A 20,218-nucleotide genomic window follows, 5' to 3' on the forward strand; every position below is an offset into this window, starting at 1 on the left:
CCTTAAAAAAATTTTCTTTTTACTGTCTTTCAGCTCAGTCATAACCTCCTGAAAGATGCATTCCCTCTGACCTACGGTTATTATTTGTACCCCTTCCTTACTTGTCCAGTTGTCATTTTACATTTATTCATGGTCAATTTTGATTAAGGTTTAGCTCCCCCATTTGACTGTGAAGCTTAATAAGAGTAGGGGATCAATCATGTCTTTTTTTTTTTCCACCATTTGGTACACAGCAATAATATATGCTAAATATTTGGTAAACAAATGACTAAGACATTGTGCATTGTGTTTATTAAAGTATTTTTCATTTTTATTATTAAAGTATATAGATTTTGCAAAGAAATTAAGGACCCCTTGGCTTAATTAACAAAGGTACTCTTCGATTGCTTTTATGCACCAAGAAAATCCATCACTGAATTAAATTTTTCAGTAAGATCACTGAGTAATCTACATTAAAGATTTGATTGCTCCCCTAATCAACCTAGAAAGATCTCTCCACTGCAGAGCATTTTTTCCAACCTAAAATGTACTCAGCTGTTAGCAGACTCATCTGATACTGATACTGCTGGCAGTGAGCACATTCATAGTCCTGGTGAAGCAGGGGATTAAAGCAATAAATCGGGGGTAATTCAAGCAGAATTGGCATGATTTGGAGAACAGTGGAGTCACATCTTACATACACTTTAGATTCTAAAGTAAGCAAATACATTAAGAGGCACTAATGATAAAAGTTACCTGAAAATAACCCTAAAAGTAAAATAAGCATAATTTTGAGTAGTCAGTCTTGTTCAGATACGCCAGTTCTCATTGACTTTGACACCACTGGTTTTCCCTCTAGTATTAGAGCAGATCATTGTTTCTTTAGCACCAAACGAAGTAGTTGCTTGCATTTGGAAGTCAAGCTTTATGAAAAAATGTGCGTCTTTGGGTACTAGAATCATATGTCGCACTCTCAGAAGTATTCGCGAACTAAGACTGGGAAATGCCTAGTTTATATTGTTGCCTGCTAATCAGTCAATTGATACCTAATCTATCTGTTTCTCTCTGTGTGTCTCTCTCCCTCTCTCTCACACACACACTGTGGGAAAGAGGAGTGTGTAACGTATATAATAAAATGTGAACAGGATTGTACAGAGGGAAGTAGATTACTTAGGTAATACTACTAATTAGTGCTTTTAGCCAAATCCTTACTTTCCATATAATTTGATTTTAATTTAACTTTTCATGTAATTTATAAGTCTAAACCTGTTTCCTACATATCTGAAACCTGGAGAACCAATACAGTTGTCAGTATTAAAATAGTTATTCAATTTTCTTTTGGTAAAAGATCAGTTGTTGTTGTTCAGCCGCTCAGTCATGTCTGACACTTTGTGACCCCATGGACTGCAGCATGCCAGGCTTCCCTGTCCTTCACCATCTCCCAGAGCTTGCTGAAACTCATGTCCATTGAGTCAGTGATCCCAATGAATCAGAGGTGGTTATATTTTTTGAACAGTATAAAGAAATCTAAACATAAATAAATTTTAAATTGTGAAACAGATTTAAAGCTGATTTCTTCTCCTTCCACCTCCACGCAACTATCTGGATTGTAGTCCTTTCTTTAAGTGTATTTTGCACGCTTAACAGAAAGCTCCTGCTCACTGAGTGTTCCCAGCCTCTCTGTTATTAATAGCATCATCATTCTCCTCATCCCTGGGGCTCAAACCTCAGACCACTCCTTATCTGTTTTTATGGATCTGCGCGTATTATTTTCTGCGCCTGGAACGCAAGGAATCTCTCTCCCTCTCTCCTCTTCTTCAAATTATTCTAAGCCTCGAACGAACACTATCTCTTTCAGGAAACTTTCCAACACATCCAATTTTCTTCAGTCCTCTTCTCTGAATAGCAGTATTTTATTCTGCACTGAAAATAATTATTTATATAAATTGTTTTCACTGACATCACTTCATTTTTTTGAAATAAAAGGTCATGTTTTAGATTTCTGAACCATCTTCTTCCTTATCTGCTGTTGCATTTTCCTTAAGCCATTTGGCAAGGCTGAGATGGACAGGCTTTGATGGGGATTTGAATGGAGCCCAGATACTAGGTTGAGATATGTCAGTCATGAGGTGACAATGTATCACCCCTGAAATTCACCTGAAATCAAAAATAATAGCCCTGCCATGTATAACTGGTCCTTCTTTGGCAGATGACTTCAGAGAGAATAGGAAAGAGTTGAAATGACGTATAAAAAGAAATCCAAGATGACTCATAGAGGCAAAACATTATTAACTGCTACATGTCAGTATACACTTCTTACATAAAGCAGCACAAACTGGTGAAGACAACGTTCAAAATAGTGTAAAGCAGCTGTGATATTTTTGACTTACAAAACACAGTAAGACAAGAGACGTAATTCATGAGAAAATGTCATGATTATTGTAATATTTCTGTTAAATGTCCTGGTTCCAGGAACACTATTCACGTCTCTCTTCATCTAGGTACCATCTGCTCATCTTCAGTACCAGCCTATCTGCCTTTTCCTTCAAGAAACCTTTATGACCGTCCTAACTTGGTCAGATTTCTTTGCTAAATTCTCATGCCCTTTTACATATTTTTTTCTTCATGGAATTTATAATCATATCACAGTTGCATTTATGTGGCTGAATAATGTCTGTGTCCCTCATAAGGTGGATATTCAACAAATATTTATTACTGTTTTCTATTTGTTGCCCTTGTCCTATGTTCCTGTTTTGTCTTTTGTTGTCTTTTTTGAGCATTTTATATGATTTCATTTTCTACTCTCTTAGCATATCAGTTTTATATATATAGTGGTAGGGGCACTTTTTTTAGTGGTTACCCTTGAGTTTACAATGTACTTTTCCAAATAATTGAATTCCACTTTCAAGTAGCAGTATACACTAGCGGGTAACATAAGTATAATAACAAAATAGTCATAATTCCTTCCATTTCTTGTTTCATTGCTATTGTTCATGTCACTTATATACAAATCATATACATAAGCATAAGACATATGCATAAGCATACATGATTGAATACATTGTTATTATTTTGAACTAAGTATTGTCTGTTAGATCAGTTAATAAGAAAAATGAAAGTTTTTTATTTTTGCCTTCACTTATTCCTTCTTCAGTGTTCTTCTTTTCTTTATACAGTACCAAATTTTGAACCTATATTATTTTCTTCCTCGGCAGAGAACTTATATTACTTGCAAGGCCATTCTACCAGTCTGTTGCCAATAAATTAATTCAGTATTTATTTGTCTGAGAAAGTTATATTTCTCCATCCCTTTTGAGGGATAATTTCACAGGGTATAGAACCTCTAGATTGGTGGAATTTTTTTTCTCAACACTTTAAATATTTCATGCCACTCTCTTCTTGCTTGCATGGTTTCTGAGGTGAGTAATTCAGAAGTAACATTTACCTTTGTTCCTGTATAGTTAACATGATTTTTTTGCCTGTGGATTGGTGTCTGACATTAATGGGGAGGGGGAAGGATTTTCAGTCATTGTTTCAGCTGTTTGTTCTCTTACTTTCTCTTTTCTCCTTCTGATGTTCCCATTATATATATGTTACATCTTTTGTCATTGTCCCACAGTCCTTGGATATCACCTTGTGTCTCTTTCAGTCTTTGTTCTCTTTGCTTTTCAGTTTTTAGAGATATGATTGTTATATCCTCTAGCTCAAAAATTCTTTCCTCAGCCACGTCCAGTCTATCAATAAATTCACCGAAAGCATTCTTCATTTCTGTTAGTGTTTTTGTCTTTAGCATTTCTCTTTGGCTCTTTTCTAGGATTTCCATCTCTCCACTTCTATTGTTCATCTATTCTTGTGTGCTTAGTCACATCCAGCTCTTTGCAACCCCATGGACTGTAGCCTGCCAGGCTTCTCTGTCCATGGGATTTCCAAAGCGCGAATACTTGAGTGGGTTTCCTTCTCCAGGAGATCTTCCTGACCCAGGGATCAAACCCACATCTCCTGCATTGCAGATGGGCTCTTGACCAGGGAAGCCCTCATCTGTTTTTACATGCTGTCTGTTTTACCTGTCAGAGCTCTTAGCATATAAAGCATTATAAATCATAGTTGTTTTAAATTCCTGCTCTGATAATTCTAACGTCCCTGCCATGTCTGGTTCTGATGATGGCTCTGTTTCTTCAAACTGTGTTTTTAGCCTTTTGATATACCTTTTTTCTTGATAGCTGGACATAGTGTATTGGGTAAAAAGAGCTGCAGTAAATAGGCCTTTTGTAATGCAGTGAGGTGGGGCACAGAGGTGTAGGGGGAATATCCTCTGGTCCAGTGATCAGGCCCCATGTCTATAGTGACTCTAAACTGTGAATTTCACATCTGTTTCTCAGTTTTTTTCTACCCTCCCACCTTTGGTGGGATAAGATGGCTAGCTTGGGCTAGAGTGGGATATTCCATTCTTCCATGTGCAAAGCTGGAACTGGTTACAGTTAGGTATTTCCCTTATCCAGGTCAGATAGGTTCTGATAATATCCCAGCGGGTTAGGCTCCAGTTAACTAGTTCTCCTGAGAGCTGGCCTTGCTAAGAAGGACAGAGTGCTCTGGCATATTTCAGAATGGTTCTTTTCCCCTCCCCTTGCCAGAAGTCCAAGGGGATTTTTCTCTGGTATTGACTATAGGAATCTGGTTGGGCTCCTGAAGGTAAATCTCATCGTATTGTGAGGCCCCTACAACTTAGTCCCCATGGAGCTTTCAGCTCTTGGAGTTGCCCACACTGAATCTCCCATAATTCATCAGTTACAGTTCAGGGTTTCTTACCTTCACTTATTCCTGTGACATTTCTGCTTATGAGTCTCTGCTCCTCTTAGCCATGACTCCCTGCATTTTCCAGCCTTGGGGACAGCAGTTTGTCCTGTGTCCTCCCTTCTCATATGGATCCAAGACCATATGTTGTTGGTTTTTTCAATCTCTTCTGCTCTTTTTTTTTTAATTGATGTATAATTGATATACAGTGTTGTGTTAGTTTCTGCTTATAGCAAAATGTCAGCCTGTTCAGCTTTTTACTTGTTATGACGGAGTGGTGGCTTCTATGCTCCTTGCATGTGGAACTGGAAACCGCCAAGTATGAACAATTTTATTTTAATCTAATTTATCATAGTAAGTCTTAAGTTAACGATCCTGATCTTTACCATTTTCTTACCTCACCAGTCCTATCCTCAGCCACCTTTCTCCCAGCCCTGCCTATTTCTTCCACTCATCCTAAGTCCCCAGACTGACTATCCCTTTAATACTCTGTACTTACCATATCATAGCATTCATTTCCACTTTGTAGAACTTGTTTTTTCCTGATGAACTCTCAGTTGCTGATTTACTGCCGTGGGCCCACTGTCAAGCATGGTGTTTGATGCTCACTACAATCTGTATTACTTTTGTTGACTGTATAAATAAGATCATACATGAATTTCAGATATATTATAAATTACTAGCTTTTGCTTAATATGTGTGTGTTAGTCACTCAGTCATGTCCAACTCTTTGTGACCCCATGGACTCTACAGCCTGCCAGGCTCTTCTGTCTATGGGGTTTTCCAGGCAAGGATACTGGAGTGGGTTGCCATTTCCTTCTCCAGGGGATCTTACCAACTCAGGGATCGAACCTAGGTCTCCTGCATAGCAGTCAGATGCTTTACTGTCTGAGCTACTAAGGAAGCCTGGATATTATTAGTAGTATTGAGCAAAGCAGAATTTTAAGGGATATGATTATCTTAAAGGTTTTTCTAAAGTATGTTTTAAATATTAGTAGTTAAAGCTAAGTACAGGTGCTGTTATACTTTTGATCCAGTACATTAATATATGTATCTATGTGAATTTGTATGTTTTTTCAGGATGCAGAAGAATATACTGATTTGCCAGTAAGACACAATGAAGATCATATGAATAGTGAACTGGCAAAATGTCTTCCCTTGGAGTCGAATCCTCATTCATTTGACAGCCCTCACACCAAAGCACATCTCCTCCTGCAGGCACACCTCAGCCGAACCATGCTGCCCTGCCCAGATTATGACACTGATACCAAGACAGTGTTGGACCAAGCTCTCCGAGTATGCCAGGTATGAAAGTCATTTCTAATTATCTACATTTTCTCCTGTTCTTTCTGGATTCTTTTCTGCTGTTGTAGAAGAAAATATACTTGTGTTTAAACACTTTTATTGTAGCATTATTGAGAAAAACCTAGTGAATCAAATCAAGAATTTTTGAAGGAAAAGAAAATGTAAATGCAATAAGGTGACAGTTTCAGCCATCCATTCCATCGAAATTTATTGAAGGTAAACTGAGTACCAGGTATTTTTCTAGGTTCTGAGCATACAGCAGTGAACAGGACAGAAGAGACCCTGCTGTAATGGGCTTTCACTGGAGAAGTAAAAGACAGACAATTAAAAATATAAGTCAAGTGGCAATCACTGCTCTGTTAAAATAGTAATAAAGTATAATAAAGGAAATATGGAGAAAGATGGAGGGTGCCATTTTGCCTATGAAGTCATTTAAGAAAGAAAGGGAAGGGGGTGAGCCATGGGCTGTCTGTTTAGAATAGATTCTAAGCACCTAGAAGACCTAGTGCCCCAATTCATGTAGGAACTTGCTGAGTATCTTCAAGAAAAATGAAGGAGGCCATTGGAAAAAAGTTGAAAAGGAGTGGTTTGAAATGAGATCAGAGAGGGTGGGAATGGAGACTATAGAGAAAATGGGGTCAGGTCATGTAGGGAGTTTGTAAACCATGGTAGGGATTTTGGTTTTACTCTGAATGAGAGAGAAGCTGTAGAGCAGTGGTTCACTAATGGTTATGGTGGTTGTATAGATATCTATGAATATTTGCCATATTAATTCAAACAGAAATTCTCAAATATTGCTTCATTTGAAAATAACAGTTATAAACCCATTATATGTTAATGATGTTTCATAAGAAATAACTATTTTGAAAACAAGTGTAATGGTGTTTTACATTTTTGCAAATATCTTTCATATCTCACTAGAAGTCAACTCAATTCATTTATCATCTTTTACAAGCAGTCTGTTACAATATGATATTTTAATTGAAGTATCTGGAGGAAATCCAGCCTCAGACAGATACGTTATTTAAAGAATAAAGAGTATTTGTATAGCCTTTTCAGAAAAGTGTAGATATTCTCTGATACTGTACAAAACCTTGACATGTGATATTACTTAGTTAGTTGCCATGCAGAATCTGAAATTGTTATCTATGAACTTTATAGCTTGAAAGCTATAAGGCTAGGCAAGAAATGATGGTGGCTGGACCAAGTTGGTGTGGGTAAGACTGGTGAAAAGTAGTTGGATCCTGTATATTTTTTAAGGAGAATCTGTTAATGAATTGAACAAGGGTTTTTAGGCAAAGCGTGAAGCCAAAGATGATTCCAGAGCTTTTCTCCAGAGCCACTAGAAAGCTGCAGTTGCCATTTCCTGGGAGATAACTGTGAGAGGAGCAGGGTAAGAGAAGCACACTTGAAGGATTGAGCTTATAAGAGACTTTGATTTTCTACTTTATGCCTTTTGGGACATTTCTATAGCGAAAACAAGTTTTAAGGTTTTCAAGGGACTTATGGTGTTTTTAGGACTTCTCTGGTGGCTCAGATGGTAAAGAATCTGCCTGCCTGAAATGCGGGAAAATTAGGTTTGATCCCTGGGTTGGGGAGATCCCCTGGAGAAGGGAATGGCAACCCACTCCAGTATTCTTGGGGCTATCCTAGTGATTCATCAGATGGTTAAGAATCTGCCTACAATGGGGGAGAACTGGGTTCTCTCCCTGAGTCCAGAAGATCCCCTGGAGAAGGGAACAGCTACCCACTCCAGGATTCTTGCCTGGAGAATTCCATGGAAAGAGAAGCCTGGTGGGCTAAAGTCAGTCCATGAGATTGCAAAGAGTCGAGACATAACTGAGCAAGTAACACTTGGACTTTGACATGGTGTTTTTAAAGGTAGAGTAAATGAATCTGAAGATTTATGTATGAGAGAGTGAAGTCGCTCAGTTGTGTCTGACTCTTTGTGACCCGATGGACTGTAGCCTACCACACTCCTCCATCCATGAGATTTTCCAGGCAAGAATTTCCTTCTTGCCATTTCTTTCTCCAGAGGATCTTCCCAACCCAGGGATCAAACCAGGGTTTCCCGCATTGTAGGCAGACACTTTACCATCTGAGCCACCAGGGAAGTCCTAGATTTATGTATAGCCATTTACAAAATTAAAGACTTAACAGATAACCTAGGCATCTTTCAGGTTATAGAACACTGCAAAATATTACAGTTCCTCTTATTAATTCTGTATCTGTCTAGAATATCTACAAAAATTTATGAATATATATATCTAATGACAGAAGATCCAGAATAGTATCTACCAAAAGATTAACAGTAGCCATCTCTGTCACATCATTTGGGGTAATTTTTAATTTATTTTCTATGCTCTTCTAAAATGTTTGAATGTTTTCAAATGAACTTCTAACAATTTTATTATTGGGAGAAAAAAACTTAATTTTATTATTTAAAAGAATAGAGCTGTTTCATATAATATTCACAAACTATCAGGAATTAGAAGGGCTATAAGGCTATAATACACAAGTAAATTTTTTTAACCCTTTTTTGTAGCTAACATATGGTTTATCTCTCTAGGAAGATGATTTGCCACTCTTTATTAGTCCCACTTTATCAATGAAGGTTAAAGTTCCTAAAGTTTTAGCTGTGGCCTCAGATACTCATTTGTGTTTCCTGTAGCCATTTTTTCTCCTCCTCGAAGGCTGACCTGTTAATGAACTCAGCGTCAGGAAGGGTTGGAGAGACATTACAGGGGAAATTAAATTTTGTACTTACAGGTATACTTACAGGTGCTCGTATTTACATCATATATAAAAGCTATAATATGTATCAACTCATTCATAGTTTCTTTTTCATCACTCAGTCAATAATGATTCAAAAGCTATAAATAATAGAAATTAGTGATTTTGCAAGGAGTCTGTTTCTAAATTTACTCTAAGGAAAAGATTCAGTCAGGTACTTTTCACCTCTACTTAAATATTCTTATATACTGTTTCTTGTATATTTCTTAAAAATTTTTTGCTCCATCTAAACAACATCTAAAGAGAAATAGGTCTTAATTATAAAAGTAATACATGTCACTGTAGAAAATTTGGAAAAGCAATATATTAAATTTAAAGTCATTCATGGTAGTTATATCTTCACCCCTATGAATATGAGACTCTTTTTTGTTGATGAATTAAAAATTTTTTAATTCAAAAAAATGTTTTTTAATTTTTTTCCATTTTGAAGTAACTTCAGACATTAAAAGTTTGTAAAACATAGTACGATAAAATTCCCACGTGTCTTGCACTGGTCTTCCCCTAATGTTAGCATCTTGCCTCAGTGCTGATCCTGTTAACTAATCTACAGACCTCATTCCAACTCTGTCCATTTGGATTTTATCCCACTAATACCTTTCTCTGTTCCAGGATCCAGTCCAGGATCCCACAGAGCACTTAGCTGTCACGTCCCCTTCAGTCTCCTTGACGTTCGGGACATTAGCACGTGTGAGGGGCACTGGCCAGGTGTCTTACAGAGCTGTCCCTCAGTTTGGGCTTGCCTGATATTTCCTCGTAATCACATTGAAGTTACATACTACTGGTTAAGAATACCACAGAAGTGATGTTTTGTCCTCTTGGTATATCATATCAGGAGGCTTGTGACATGGATGTGTTCTTACCAGAGATGTTGACTTGTACACTTGAGGTAGCATCTGCCAGGCTTCTCCACTGTAAAACTACTTTTTTCTCGTTTTGTAACTTAATACGTTGTGGTAAGAAACTTTGAGATTATGCAGTTATCCTGTTGCTCATCAGATCTTCCTACATTATTTTCATCAGTCATTGGAGGCGTTCTCCTGAAACAGTTATTACTACTGTGATCTTTTTCTATCAGTCCCAGAATTTCCATTCTCCTCCATTTATTTATTTAGTTTATCTATTTATATAAGTACAGGCTCACAAGTAGTTAGAGAGTGGTTTTAGAGATGCTCATTGACTTCATTGCTACCTGGGTGTCATTCCCTCTAAGCCCCCTCAGTGGGAAAAGCTAGGAAATGTAAGTATGTATATGCACAGACTTCGGTATCTGTTTATCTACTTGTGTGTGTGTACATGTTTGGATATGTGGAAAACATTTGTATTCATAAAACCATGAGTTCATTCCAATACCTCCAATTCCAGTTTAATACCAAGAGTTCATTTTAGTCTTTCCCTTTTTAAAAATTGTAATTCTTTTCTCTACCCATGAGAAACTTGGCTGTCACTAATCAAAATTTGTTTACTTAATTCCTCCATCCTAGCCTACTTCTGATATAGCTTTAGAATGACTAACCCTTACTCCTGCCAAAAAACAAGTTTACTGGCTAGAGTAAATAGCTGTGTATAGTTTTTTTTTGTCTTTGGAGGCTCAGAGGCTCTTTTTCTTTGTGCGTTTACTCTCTCTCTTCCTTTGCAAATTTTTATTATGTTATTTTCTAACCTTTTTAACTTAATAGTTTACAACGTCAAGTATTCTTCTCAAGTATAATTTCTAATGGCCACATTATATTTTTTCATAAGAAGGTCACAGTTTGTTTAACTAATTCCTATTGTTGGGCATTGTATGTGCAATTTTCCATTAGTATAAATTACAAGCATTAGTTACGTTTATGGGCTTTCCTTGTGGCTCAGCTGGTAAAGAATCTGCCCACAGTGTGGGAGACCTGGGTTTGATCCCTGGGTTTGGGAAGATCCCCCGGAAAAGGGAAAGGCTACCCACTCCAGTATTCTGGCCTAGAGAATTCCAAGGACTGTATAGTCCATGGGGTCACAAAGAGTCCGACATGACTGAGCGACTTTCACTTACACTTAGTTATGTTTATAAATGTAGATTTGGCTTTTTAGAAGCCATCTAAAAAGAAACTTAATTGTAAAGAAATGGCAAGCTTCATATCCTAAATCCTCTCTTTCCTACAGTTTTTTTTGTAAGATTATGATAAAAGTAAACAAGCCAGGAGGAGGAAATATTAGGGTTGCTAATGGAAAATTTGAGGGTAAGTCATGACATGATAATTTTCCATGACAGAGTGACAGTTTTCATTATTGTACACTATGGTTCTCATTTGCTACATTCATACCATTGGCCTGGAAAGCATTGGTTCAGGCAGTTTTCCAACCTGAAGCCCTGCTGGCTGCATGAAAATTATACTGCCCTCATGGGACATCAGCATGACCTTGTGTTCTGAGTATAGGACTTAGTACCACCATCTTACTATAAATTCAGCTCTGCTCCTGTTTTGGTATAAAGGCCTTAGGCAAGTCACGGAACCCCTGCTGTTTGAATAAAAAATAAAATCTTACAAGAGTGGGACATTAGTTAATATTTATAAAATGAACAATGATTTGAGGACTCAAGGAACTAAGTCTGTCTTAGTCTCCTCATTCTTAGTAGTACTTTTACTTCCTTGCTTTTTCATAGTCAATTAACACTAAATTCTGTTATTCTCTTCAATTTATAGAAATATACCTTTTACATGAGCTATCATTTCAGTTATGAAAACTGTAGTCTTGATTACGCTTGTCCTGGGGAATCTGTTACAAAGAAAAACATAGTTGTTGTAGACATGTTTGCTCTCACAATACAGCCTGCCTTTGCTTCTTGTACCCATTTGAAATTAGGTATCAAGGTCATTTGTGGGTTTAAGGTGTTTTTGTCATGGTTCCTTTTAATATTTTACTCTTAGTAGCATTTCCATTTTCATCCTACCCAACAAAAATGAGTAAAACTTTATGTACATATCTCAATTTTTAAGCCTGCTTAAAATATGCTAGTTTATAAATTGAGCAATTGTAAAATTACTCTTGCCAGTGGTCTTTGAGATCCTCACCTTGATTACATTAACTCTAAAATATATTTATAAAATGTAGTAAATGATGGGACATACTTTGTGTGCCACATATACCCAGGAAAAACTTAATGTTAGCTTTTATAGGAAAATAAAGTATCAAAAATTAAAGCAACTTGCCTAAATTTTTCAAATTTGATGACCAAGTCAGAACTGTTGAAAAGCTTCAGGTGTCTTTATTAACGCCACACTGTATTTTGTTTGTTTTTTGTTTTATCAAGGGAAAAAATAAACTGCTTTTCAAATAAGTTAAATAATTTAGCTAAAAGGTAATCTGTTGCGGCAGTCCATGCTGAAACCAAATGAAGATACCAGGACTTTAAATCCTGCTCTAATAGCCGTGATCTTTTCTAAGAAGTGCCATAAGTCTTTACATTAAAATCATCTTCATTTCAATGAAAGGTACTTAAATACAATACTGAGCCAGATAGTATCAAAGTACATGATTTATCTTGACCACTCCCACTACCTCTTGTATAGTATTTATAGCAAAACTTACCAGTAATTGGACACTTTCAGATGTTTAAGGGAAAAAGGGAAAGCCTGGCTCGAGGAGCTAAGTGAGCTGAGGACCAAAATGTGTGATTCAGAGTGTAATTGTGCTGTCAGTTTGCTGGGTTAATGTGGAAAAGTTGTTTTCAGATAAAGAGAGGCCAAATTTACCCTTCAGCCAATGCTATCTACCCTGCAGCTTAAGTTTAATAGATCAAAATATCTGTGTGCATTTTAAGATTTATTTTAAAGGACTTTAGCAATAATGGGCTTCCCTGATAGCTCAGTTGGTAAAGAATCCACCTGCAATGCGGGATACCCCGGTTTGCTTCCTGGGTCGAGAAGATCTGCTGGAGAAGGGATAGGCGACCCACCCCAGTATTCTTGGGCTCCCCTTGTGGCTCAGCTGGTAAAGAATCTGCCTGCAATGCGGGAGACCTGGGTTCCATCCCTGGGTTGGGAAGATCCCCTGGAAAAAGGAAAGACTACCCACTCCAGTATTCTGGCATGGAGTCGCAAAGAGTTGGACATGACTGAGCGACTTTCACTCACTTTAGCAATGATACTCTTAACCACTGCAAGATACATCTCATGAAACGAGCACACACACAAGCAGAAATATGACAGTGTAGATTGATTAGAAAGATCTCTGAAAACCTATACTTCCAAATTGAAATTGGAATTAATGTGTTAAATACTAAATTCAACCAGAATATTTGAAGAACTGCATATCATCCCTGCACTCCCACACCAAAAAATTGCTATTTAATGATGGTCCCTAAGGCAGGCTGTCATTAATAGTGTTGCTGGTGAATGCTTGTTGAGAATTTTCTTTGTGGCAGGCTCTGTTCTACTTTGATTGCATAGACTTATTTGCTGTAATAGTCCAATGAAATAGTACAATATTATCTTCATTTTACAGATTAAGACTAAATATCCTTCCCAAGATTATATTAGAAAAAGACAGTTTTCAGCATAGGTTATCTATATAATAAAACTTTATCTTATTGGATTCCCTTTGTCCTATGAAGATGGATCTAAGAATTGTACTCTTGGTCTAGTCTGGATTTATTTTAGATGTGAGAATATCACAGGAATTTCTACTTTTCTTTTTAGACCAAGAATTCCCACTAGAAGATGAATAATATTTTTTAATTAATCCTTTCTTTTCAGAGTATACTCAAATCTCCTCCCTTTAATTACTTTAGTTCCCTTTCAACAGTTGGCCTATAATTACTTTAACCAGTTTCTAAGAGGGACTTGTTAATATGACTGATGTTTGTAATTGCTTTGTTATATTATCTGAAATGTCCAATTGATATGCTGTTTGCCAGTTGATACATTTTTTGTTTCAACAGCTTATGATCCTTCCCAAAGTTTTTATATTTTTCTTGGTTGCCCAATAAATTAGCCATTTGATTCCTCAGGTTCTCCACCAAAAATTACAATAATTGGAAGCAGTGAGGGAAAGATCAGGTTGCTGATACAACCACAAGAAGAAAAGGGAATGCCATAATAAAGATACTCCTATAATATTAATAAAGTGATACACACTATTAAATGACTGTGCTTAGACTGACTATTATAACACATATGCAAACATTTCATGTTCCTCTCTTCTTTAAGGTTTGCTTTCTCTGCTTAGATTAGCTTCTTGGCTTCTCTCAGCGTAACTACCTCTCCCCGGGAGGCAGCTTTTGTCCACGCACCTGGTCCTTTTTGAAAAAGTTCAAATGTCTAGAAGCAACAGGCAATCTCAGAGATTCCTTGCCCCAAGATACAGAACTACCAGTTCCCTTCAGAGGTAACGGACATCTCCTCTTTACTGTTGGAGGAGAGTATAAAGTTCTGTACTCTGTATAACAAGGCACATGTTTATATAGATTGAACTCATCATGTTCCATTGTACTAATGGAAGTTGGCAAAAAGTAAACCAGGAGACTGGCTTTGAAAATGATTTATTACTAGGTGATTCAGTGCCTGAAAGAAAACATTTAGGCAGCTATGTTCTGATGAGTGTTTCCATTGTTTTATAAATTCTTGCATCTAACTTTAACATAGGAGCTGTCATTTTACATCTTTTTCTTTAATGCCCAGGCTTTTTTGAACAGGTAAGTTTCCAGCCTTTCTTCTCCTTCACATGATATAACATGTAACTCATATGCTATATACTTTAATAAGTTACATAAACAGAAAAAAGGGGGTAAATGTGTGAATTGGTATGCTTTACTTCTTTCAGAAAACCTTAAATTTGTGAAACTGAATCCCTGAAAGTTTATTAGTAGGGTTGTTATTTAGTCCAAACTTCAGAACAGTAAGTCGACCTCTGTAACAATATCTGATAATGTGTATTAAATTTCAAATAACTAGTATCACATTTTTATAACCCATAGCTATTCTGAAAACAGATTGCATCTTCAATCTATTTTAATTGGTAAACTTAAGATATGAATGTATACATCATTAGAGTCAGAACAGAAAAGAATAGGATAAGGGAAGCAAAAGAAGATACAATGATATAAATATTTTTATTGACCTGAATATTTTAACTGAGTGAGAGATATTAGAACTGTAGCTGGGTCTATATTCCCATTAACAAATGATCCCCATTTGTAGTAGATTAGAAAGCTAGACTATTTGATGATACCAGGAGATAAAACTGCCATGAAGCAAGGCTAATGTAACCTTTGAAGCGTATTTACCTATGGATGCACTCAGCACAGGCTCAGTGGGCTGTGAATGTATTGAATGTCTGTGTCAACTAAATGAACAAGTTCTAGAATCAGAGTCAAATATAGTTAGCGGTGAATAGTCCAGTGTTACCGAGCTTAACCAAAGAAGTACTGCATCAAATCATTAATCCAGAACTTGTAAGAAATACTTTGATGTAGCAAATCATAGGTTAACTCTCCTGTATATTCGTAATAGAATCCTTCCTTTCACATTTTTAAATGCTTATGATGATGATTAGATCAAATGAAAAGCTTATCTTTAAGTGGACAGTATAGCACGGTAGACTTCAGAAAGCTTCTTTAAATCATTTTGAGAAAAAGATGGGTAATGATCAGTAAATAATTTTTAGACTTCCAAAATTGGATTATACATATTTAATAATATATAAAGAGTTAATTTCTGCAACTCAAGTCTTTGAAGGATCCTAAAATGAAAATTACACTATTAAGTATATCTTTTATACTTTTATGGGTATGTTTCAAGGAATATTAATACTATAAGTGTACATTTGGAGGATTTTGTATCATATCCAAAATATGCTGGAACCTTATCAATAACTATTTATAATGTCACTGACTGTTAAGGTGACTTGGGCATAATTCTTGGCACATAACAGATCTCAATATATCATGGGTGAATATAATGAATAAATATTTTACTTTTTCCTCTCTAGTTCTTTCTTAGGAGAGGATTGAAAAGGGAGATTTCTTGTGTGCAGATTCTCACAATGTTTTTCAAATTATCTGCCAAGTCTGAATTGTCTACCAACAAATGTCTGTATGTTGTCAACATTCATGTGACCTTATCAAATTCATAGAGACGGGGAAGTCTAATTCAGGCTGCTTTCCTGGCAAGACTGCCAGGAGCTCATATCTTGCCACAGAAGGCCTGATGAGGTTTTATTAGTGGATGTCTATTTCAAAACAAATAATTCTAAATGAACTTAATCCTGAGTGGTTATTCTTTCAAATGCAAAGATCCACACTGTGCTGTGATGCAGAATCATCATCCAGCTAGTGCTTATTTTACCCTGTATCAGAGTCACATTCAACAATAGAACACCCGAAGTGAAAGTGTGAGTCGCTCAATGGTGTCTGACTCTTTGTGACCCCCTGGACTATAGCCTGCCAGGCTCCTCTGCCCGTGGAATTCTCCAGGCAAGAATAGTGGAGTGGGTTGCCATTTCCTCCTCCAGGGAATCTTTCTGACCCAGGGATCGAATCTGGATCTCTCCTGCATGGCAGGCAGACTCTTTACCATCGGAGCCACCAGGGAAGCCACACCACCTAAAACAAAGCACCGTTCCCCACTGCAGATGCAACACAGAACTAATGCGTTTAGCATTTCCAAAACTAACACAAACGTGTGGATTTTGAGGTGGAAAACACCTTCACTTACTCTTGTGGATTTACAGACAATCTCCCTTCAAGGACTATAATGTAATTTGGAAGGCTATTTCCCCCTGGGTGACTCTACCTGTAAGCTTTTGTATGACAATTTGGTGCTGGTTTATTGACGCTAGGATGCTATTATGAAGGATCCTTCTACCCCCAGCTCTTCTTCTCATACCCACATAACAACCCTTTTCCCGGTTGAGGCTGTAGGAAATGAGTAATGCTTAACCCATTTGTGTGATCAATTCACTTAAGCAGCTACTGTGAAATGTTAATCACAACTTTAATTTGTACTGCATTAGCATTTTGATTAACTTGTAGGCTTGCTAGCGCACTTGAAGCGCTTTTACTCATAGTTACAGCTCGGAAATGACTTTTTGATTAATTAAGTTTGTTAGACAGCAGCTGAGCTTCCTGAATGCTAACCTTCTGGGGGTAAAAGTTCAGGAGAAAGTTACTGTGAACAACTGTTGCTATTGAAAAAGATTCTTGTACATGTACTTATAGCATTTTAATTATTGACAAAATATTGTATCATTACTTACAAGTGACCTGAACCTTTAAAGGAGTGTGCCTTTCTGTCTAGAAAGCTTTTTTTCAGGTTTTCCCATCATTGTAAAACTTCTGGGAGCTCTTGAACTAAATAGTGCATTTTCTAGCAGATGTCTAACAACTAATGTTTTAACAGGCTGCCTAGGCTGAATTACCATAGTGCTTTTTTTTTTTAATAAATTTAGCATTTTAGAATAGTTTTAGACTTGAAGAAAAGTTACAAAGACAATACAGATGTTTCCTGGATACCGCACAGTCAATTTTCCTCTGTAGTTAACACCTTATGTCAACCTTATGTCACAATGAATATTTGTCACGATGCACCTTTATTAATATATTATTATTAACTAAAGTCCATGCTTCTTCAGAATTCTTTAGTTTCCTTAATGTCCTTGTCTTGTTCTAGGATTCCATTCAGGACACCTCATTATATTTAGTTGTCATGTCTCCTTAGTCTCCTCTCGGCTGTGAGTTTCTCAGACTTTCATTGCTTTTGATGATCTTTCCATAGTAGTTTGCATTTTCTTGATATTCCATAGATAACAACTTGGTTCCTGTAAAACAATGAAAATGTTATCTTCTCATTCTGGACTGAATGCGTCTTTTTCTTCAACTCTGACCATGTATTATGTTTATGTCATTTAATTTAAACATAGCAACATTTTCTAGCCATTTGAACTTTGTCATGACCTTGTTTTCATGTGGTTTTACCCTACACCGTCACTAAATATGGCGGAGAGACTTGAGGAAAAGGAGAAAATGTCCTTGAAGAGGAGAAAGGTGAAAGGAAGGAAGAATAGAGGTTGTAGGTCGTCAGAATGCTGAGAGGGAGTAGAGAGGCTGAACTGTCTCATTGTACTCCATATGCACAACCCACAGCCACAGCTGACACACCGAGGACTGAAGTCACAGACTCTGCAAACTGAAGTTTAGAAAGTTTTTAATGCTGGATCATAGAGCTACATCTTTTTATGCGCCTGTTAACTCTTGGTGTACAGTAAATGATAGTTTTTCCTTTTGGTGAGGTGAGTGATTCTGTTTCCTTGCAATGAAGTTGACTTAATTCAGTTACAATACTCAGAGTTTTAGCTTTACCGTTGGATTATTTAAATCCAGAATTCAGGCATATTTCAAAAGATCTTTAATGGTTACGTATCCAGTTCCAGAAAAACATCTACTTTTGCTTTATTGAATATGCCAAAGCCTTTGACTGTGTGCATCACAACAAACTGAAAGATTCCTAAAGAGATGGGAATACCAGACCACCTGACCTGCTTCCTGAGAAGTCTGTATGCAGGTCAAGAAGCAACAGTTAGAACTGGACATGGAACAACAGACTGGTTCCAAATAGGGAAAGAAGTACGTCAAGGCTGTATATTGTCACCCTGCTTATTTAACTTATATGCAGAGTACATCATGTGAAATGCTGGGCTGGAGGAGGCACAAGGTGGAATCAAGATTGCCGGGAGAAATATCAATAACCTCAGATATGCAGATGACACCACCCTTATGGCAGAAAGCGAAAAAGAACTAAAGAGCCTCTTGATGAAAGTGAAAGAGGAGAGTGAAAAAGCTGGCTTAAAATTCAACATTCAGAAAACTAAGAACATGGCATCCAGTCCCATCACTTCATGGCAAATAAATGGAGAAACAATGGAAACAGTGAGAGACTTTATTTTGGGGGGCTCCAAAATCACTGTAGATGGTGACTACAGGCATGAAATTAAAAGACACTTGCTCCTTGGAAGAAAAGCTATGACCAACCTAGACAGCATATTAAAAAGCAAAGATATTACTTTGCCAACGAAGGTCTGTCTGGTCGGAGCTATGGTTTTTCCAGTAGTCTTGTATGGATGTGAGAGTTGGACTACAAAAAAAGCTGAGCACCGAAGAGTTGATGCTTTTAAACTGTGGTGTTGGAGAAGACTCTTGAGAGTCCCTTGGACTGCAAGGAGATCCAACCAGTCCATCCTAAAGGAAGTCAGTCCTGAATATTCATTAGAAGGACTGATGCTGAAGCTGAAACTCCAGTACTTTGGCCACCTAATGCAAAGAACCAACTCATTGGAAAAGACCCTCATGCTGGGAAATATCAAAGGTGGGGAAAGAAGGGGACGACAGAGAATGAGATGGTTGGATGGCATCACTGATGCAATGAATATGAGTTTGAGTAGGCTCCAGGAGTTGGTAATGGACAGGGAAGCCTGACGTGCTGCAGTCCATGGGGTCGCAAAGAGTCAGACATGACTGAACTGACTAAACTAATAACCAAATGGTGGATTAAAATTTATTTTTAGATGTTAGGTTTTCAGAACTCCCGTTGACAAATGTTCTGAGACAATTGTCAGTTAAATGCATAATAATTTGGAATCTGCATAATAAAATCTGGACTCTGCATTTTTCTGTTAAGTACAAGAGAAAGGATAGATGTAAACCACTTTAAATCCTTCTTAAAATAAGACAGGGTATGTCTTCAGGGTATGTCATTCAGAGGCTGTGAAATATAGTGTGATGAGCACAGATATAAAATTAGAAAACCAAGTCTTCTCACTTTTCATCAGTGTGGTTACAGTCACTGGACTGATGTGAGCTTCAGGAGACAGTACTAATGTCTGCCTCATAATTGGTGTTGTGAGCTATTTTTAAAAGTGTTGTATAGCCAACACACCACTGTACAAATATTTTCATCACACTTTATGTGTGTGCTGTGTATACAGTTTGAGTTTATATAACTCATTGCCACTTTTCAGAATAATTGAATGAAATGTACTTTATTTGATACAAAACGCAGATCTATTGTCAAACTTGGATTTTTAAGTATAATCTATAGTAGCAGAAAAAGAAGAAAAATATCTGTAGATTTGGATAAATCCATCCTTTGCAGGAATAGTTTACATCTCTGTGAAATGTGGTTGTATTTATTTTAAATGGCAAGACCAAGCTTGATAAGCTTGAGGAATTCTTGAAATCGATTCAAAATAAGTTTTGAAGACATGAGGTGTATTCAAGTCAGAAAGCATGTCCTTGACTTCACGATGCTTACAGCCTAGAAAATTTTCTTCCAGAGAGTGTCCATCTTCTAAACTCTAGTTCTTTTTGATTATGGGGATGAGA

General features: G+C 37.0%; 1 protein-coding gene across 1 annotated transcript in view; it reads left to right on the forward strand.

The window, feature by feature from the left end:
• ASCC3 (activating signal cointegrator 1 complex subunit 3) overlaps nucleotides 1–20,218 on the forward strand; it is a 339,817-nt gene that overhangs the window by 302,474 nt on the left and 17,125 nt on the right. Inside the window, exon 37 of the mRNA XM_040239121.1 lies at nucleotides 5,851–6,075. Within this exon, the coding sequence (XP_040095055.1) occupies nucleotides 5,851–6,075 (225 nt within the window). The remainder of the gene's footprint in view (nucleotides 1–5,850; nucleotides 6,076–20,218) is intronic.

Source organism: Oryx dammah, unplaced genomic scaffold, assembly GCF_014754425.2.
Source record: "Oryx dammah isolate SB20612 unplaced genomic scaffold, SCBI_Odam_1.1 HiC_scaffold_4, whole genome shotgun sequence".
Lineage (NCBI taxonomy): Eukaryota > Metazoa > Chordata > Mammalia > Artiodactyla > Bovidae > Oryx > Oryx dammah.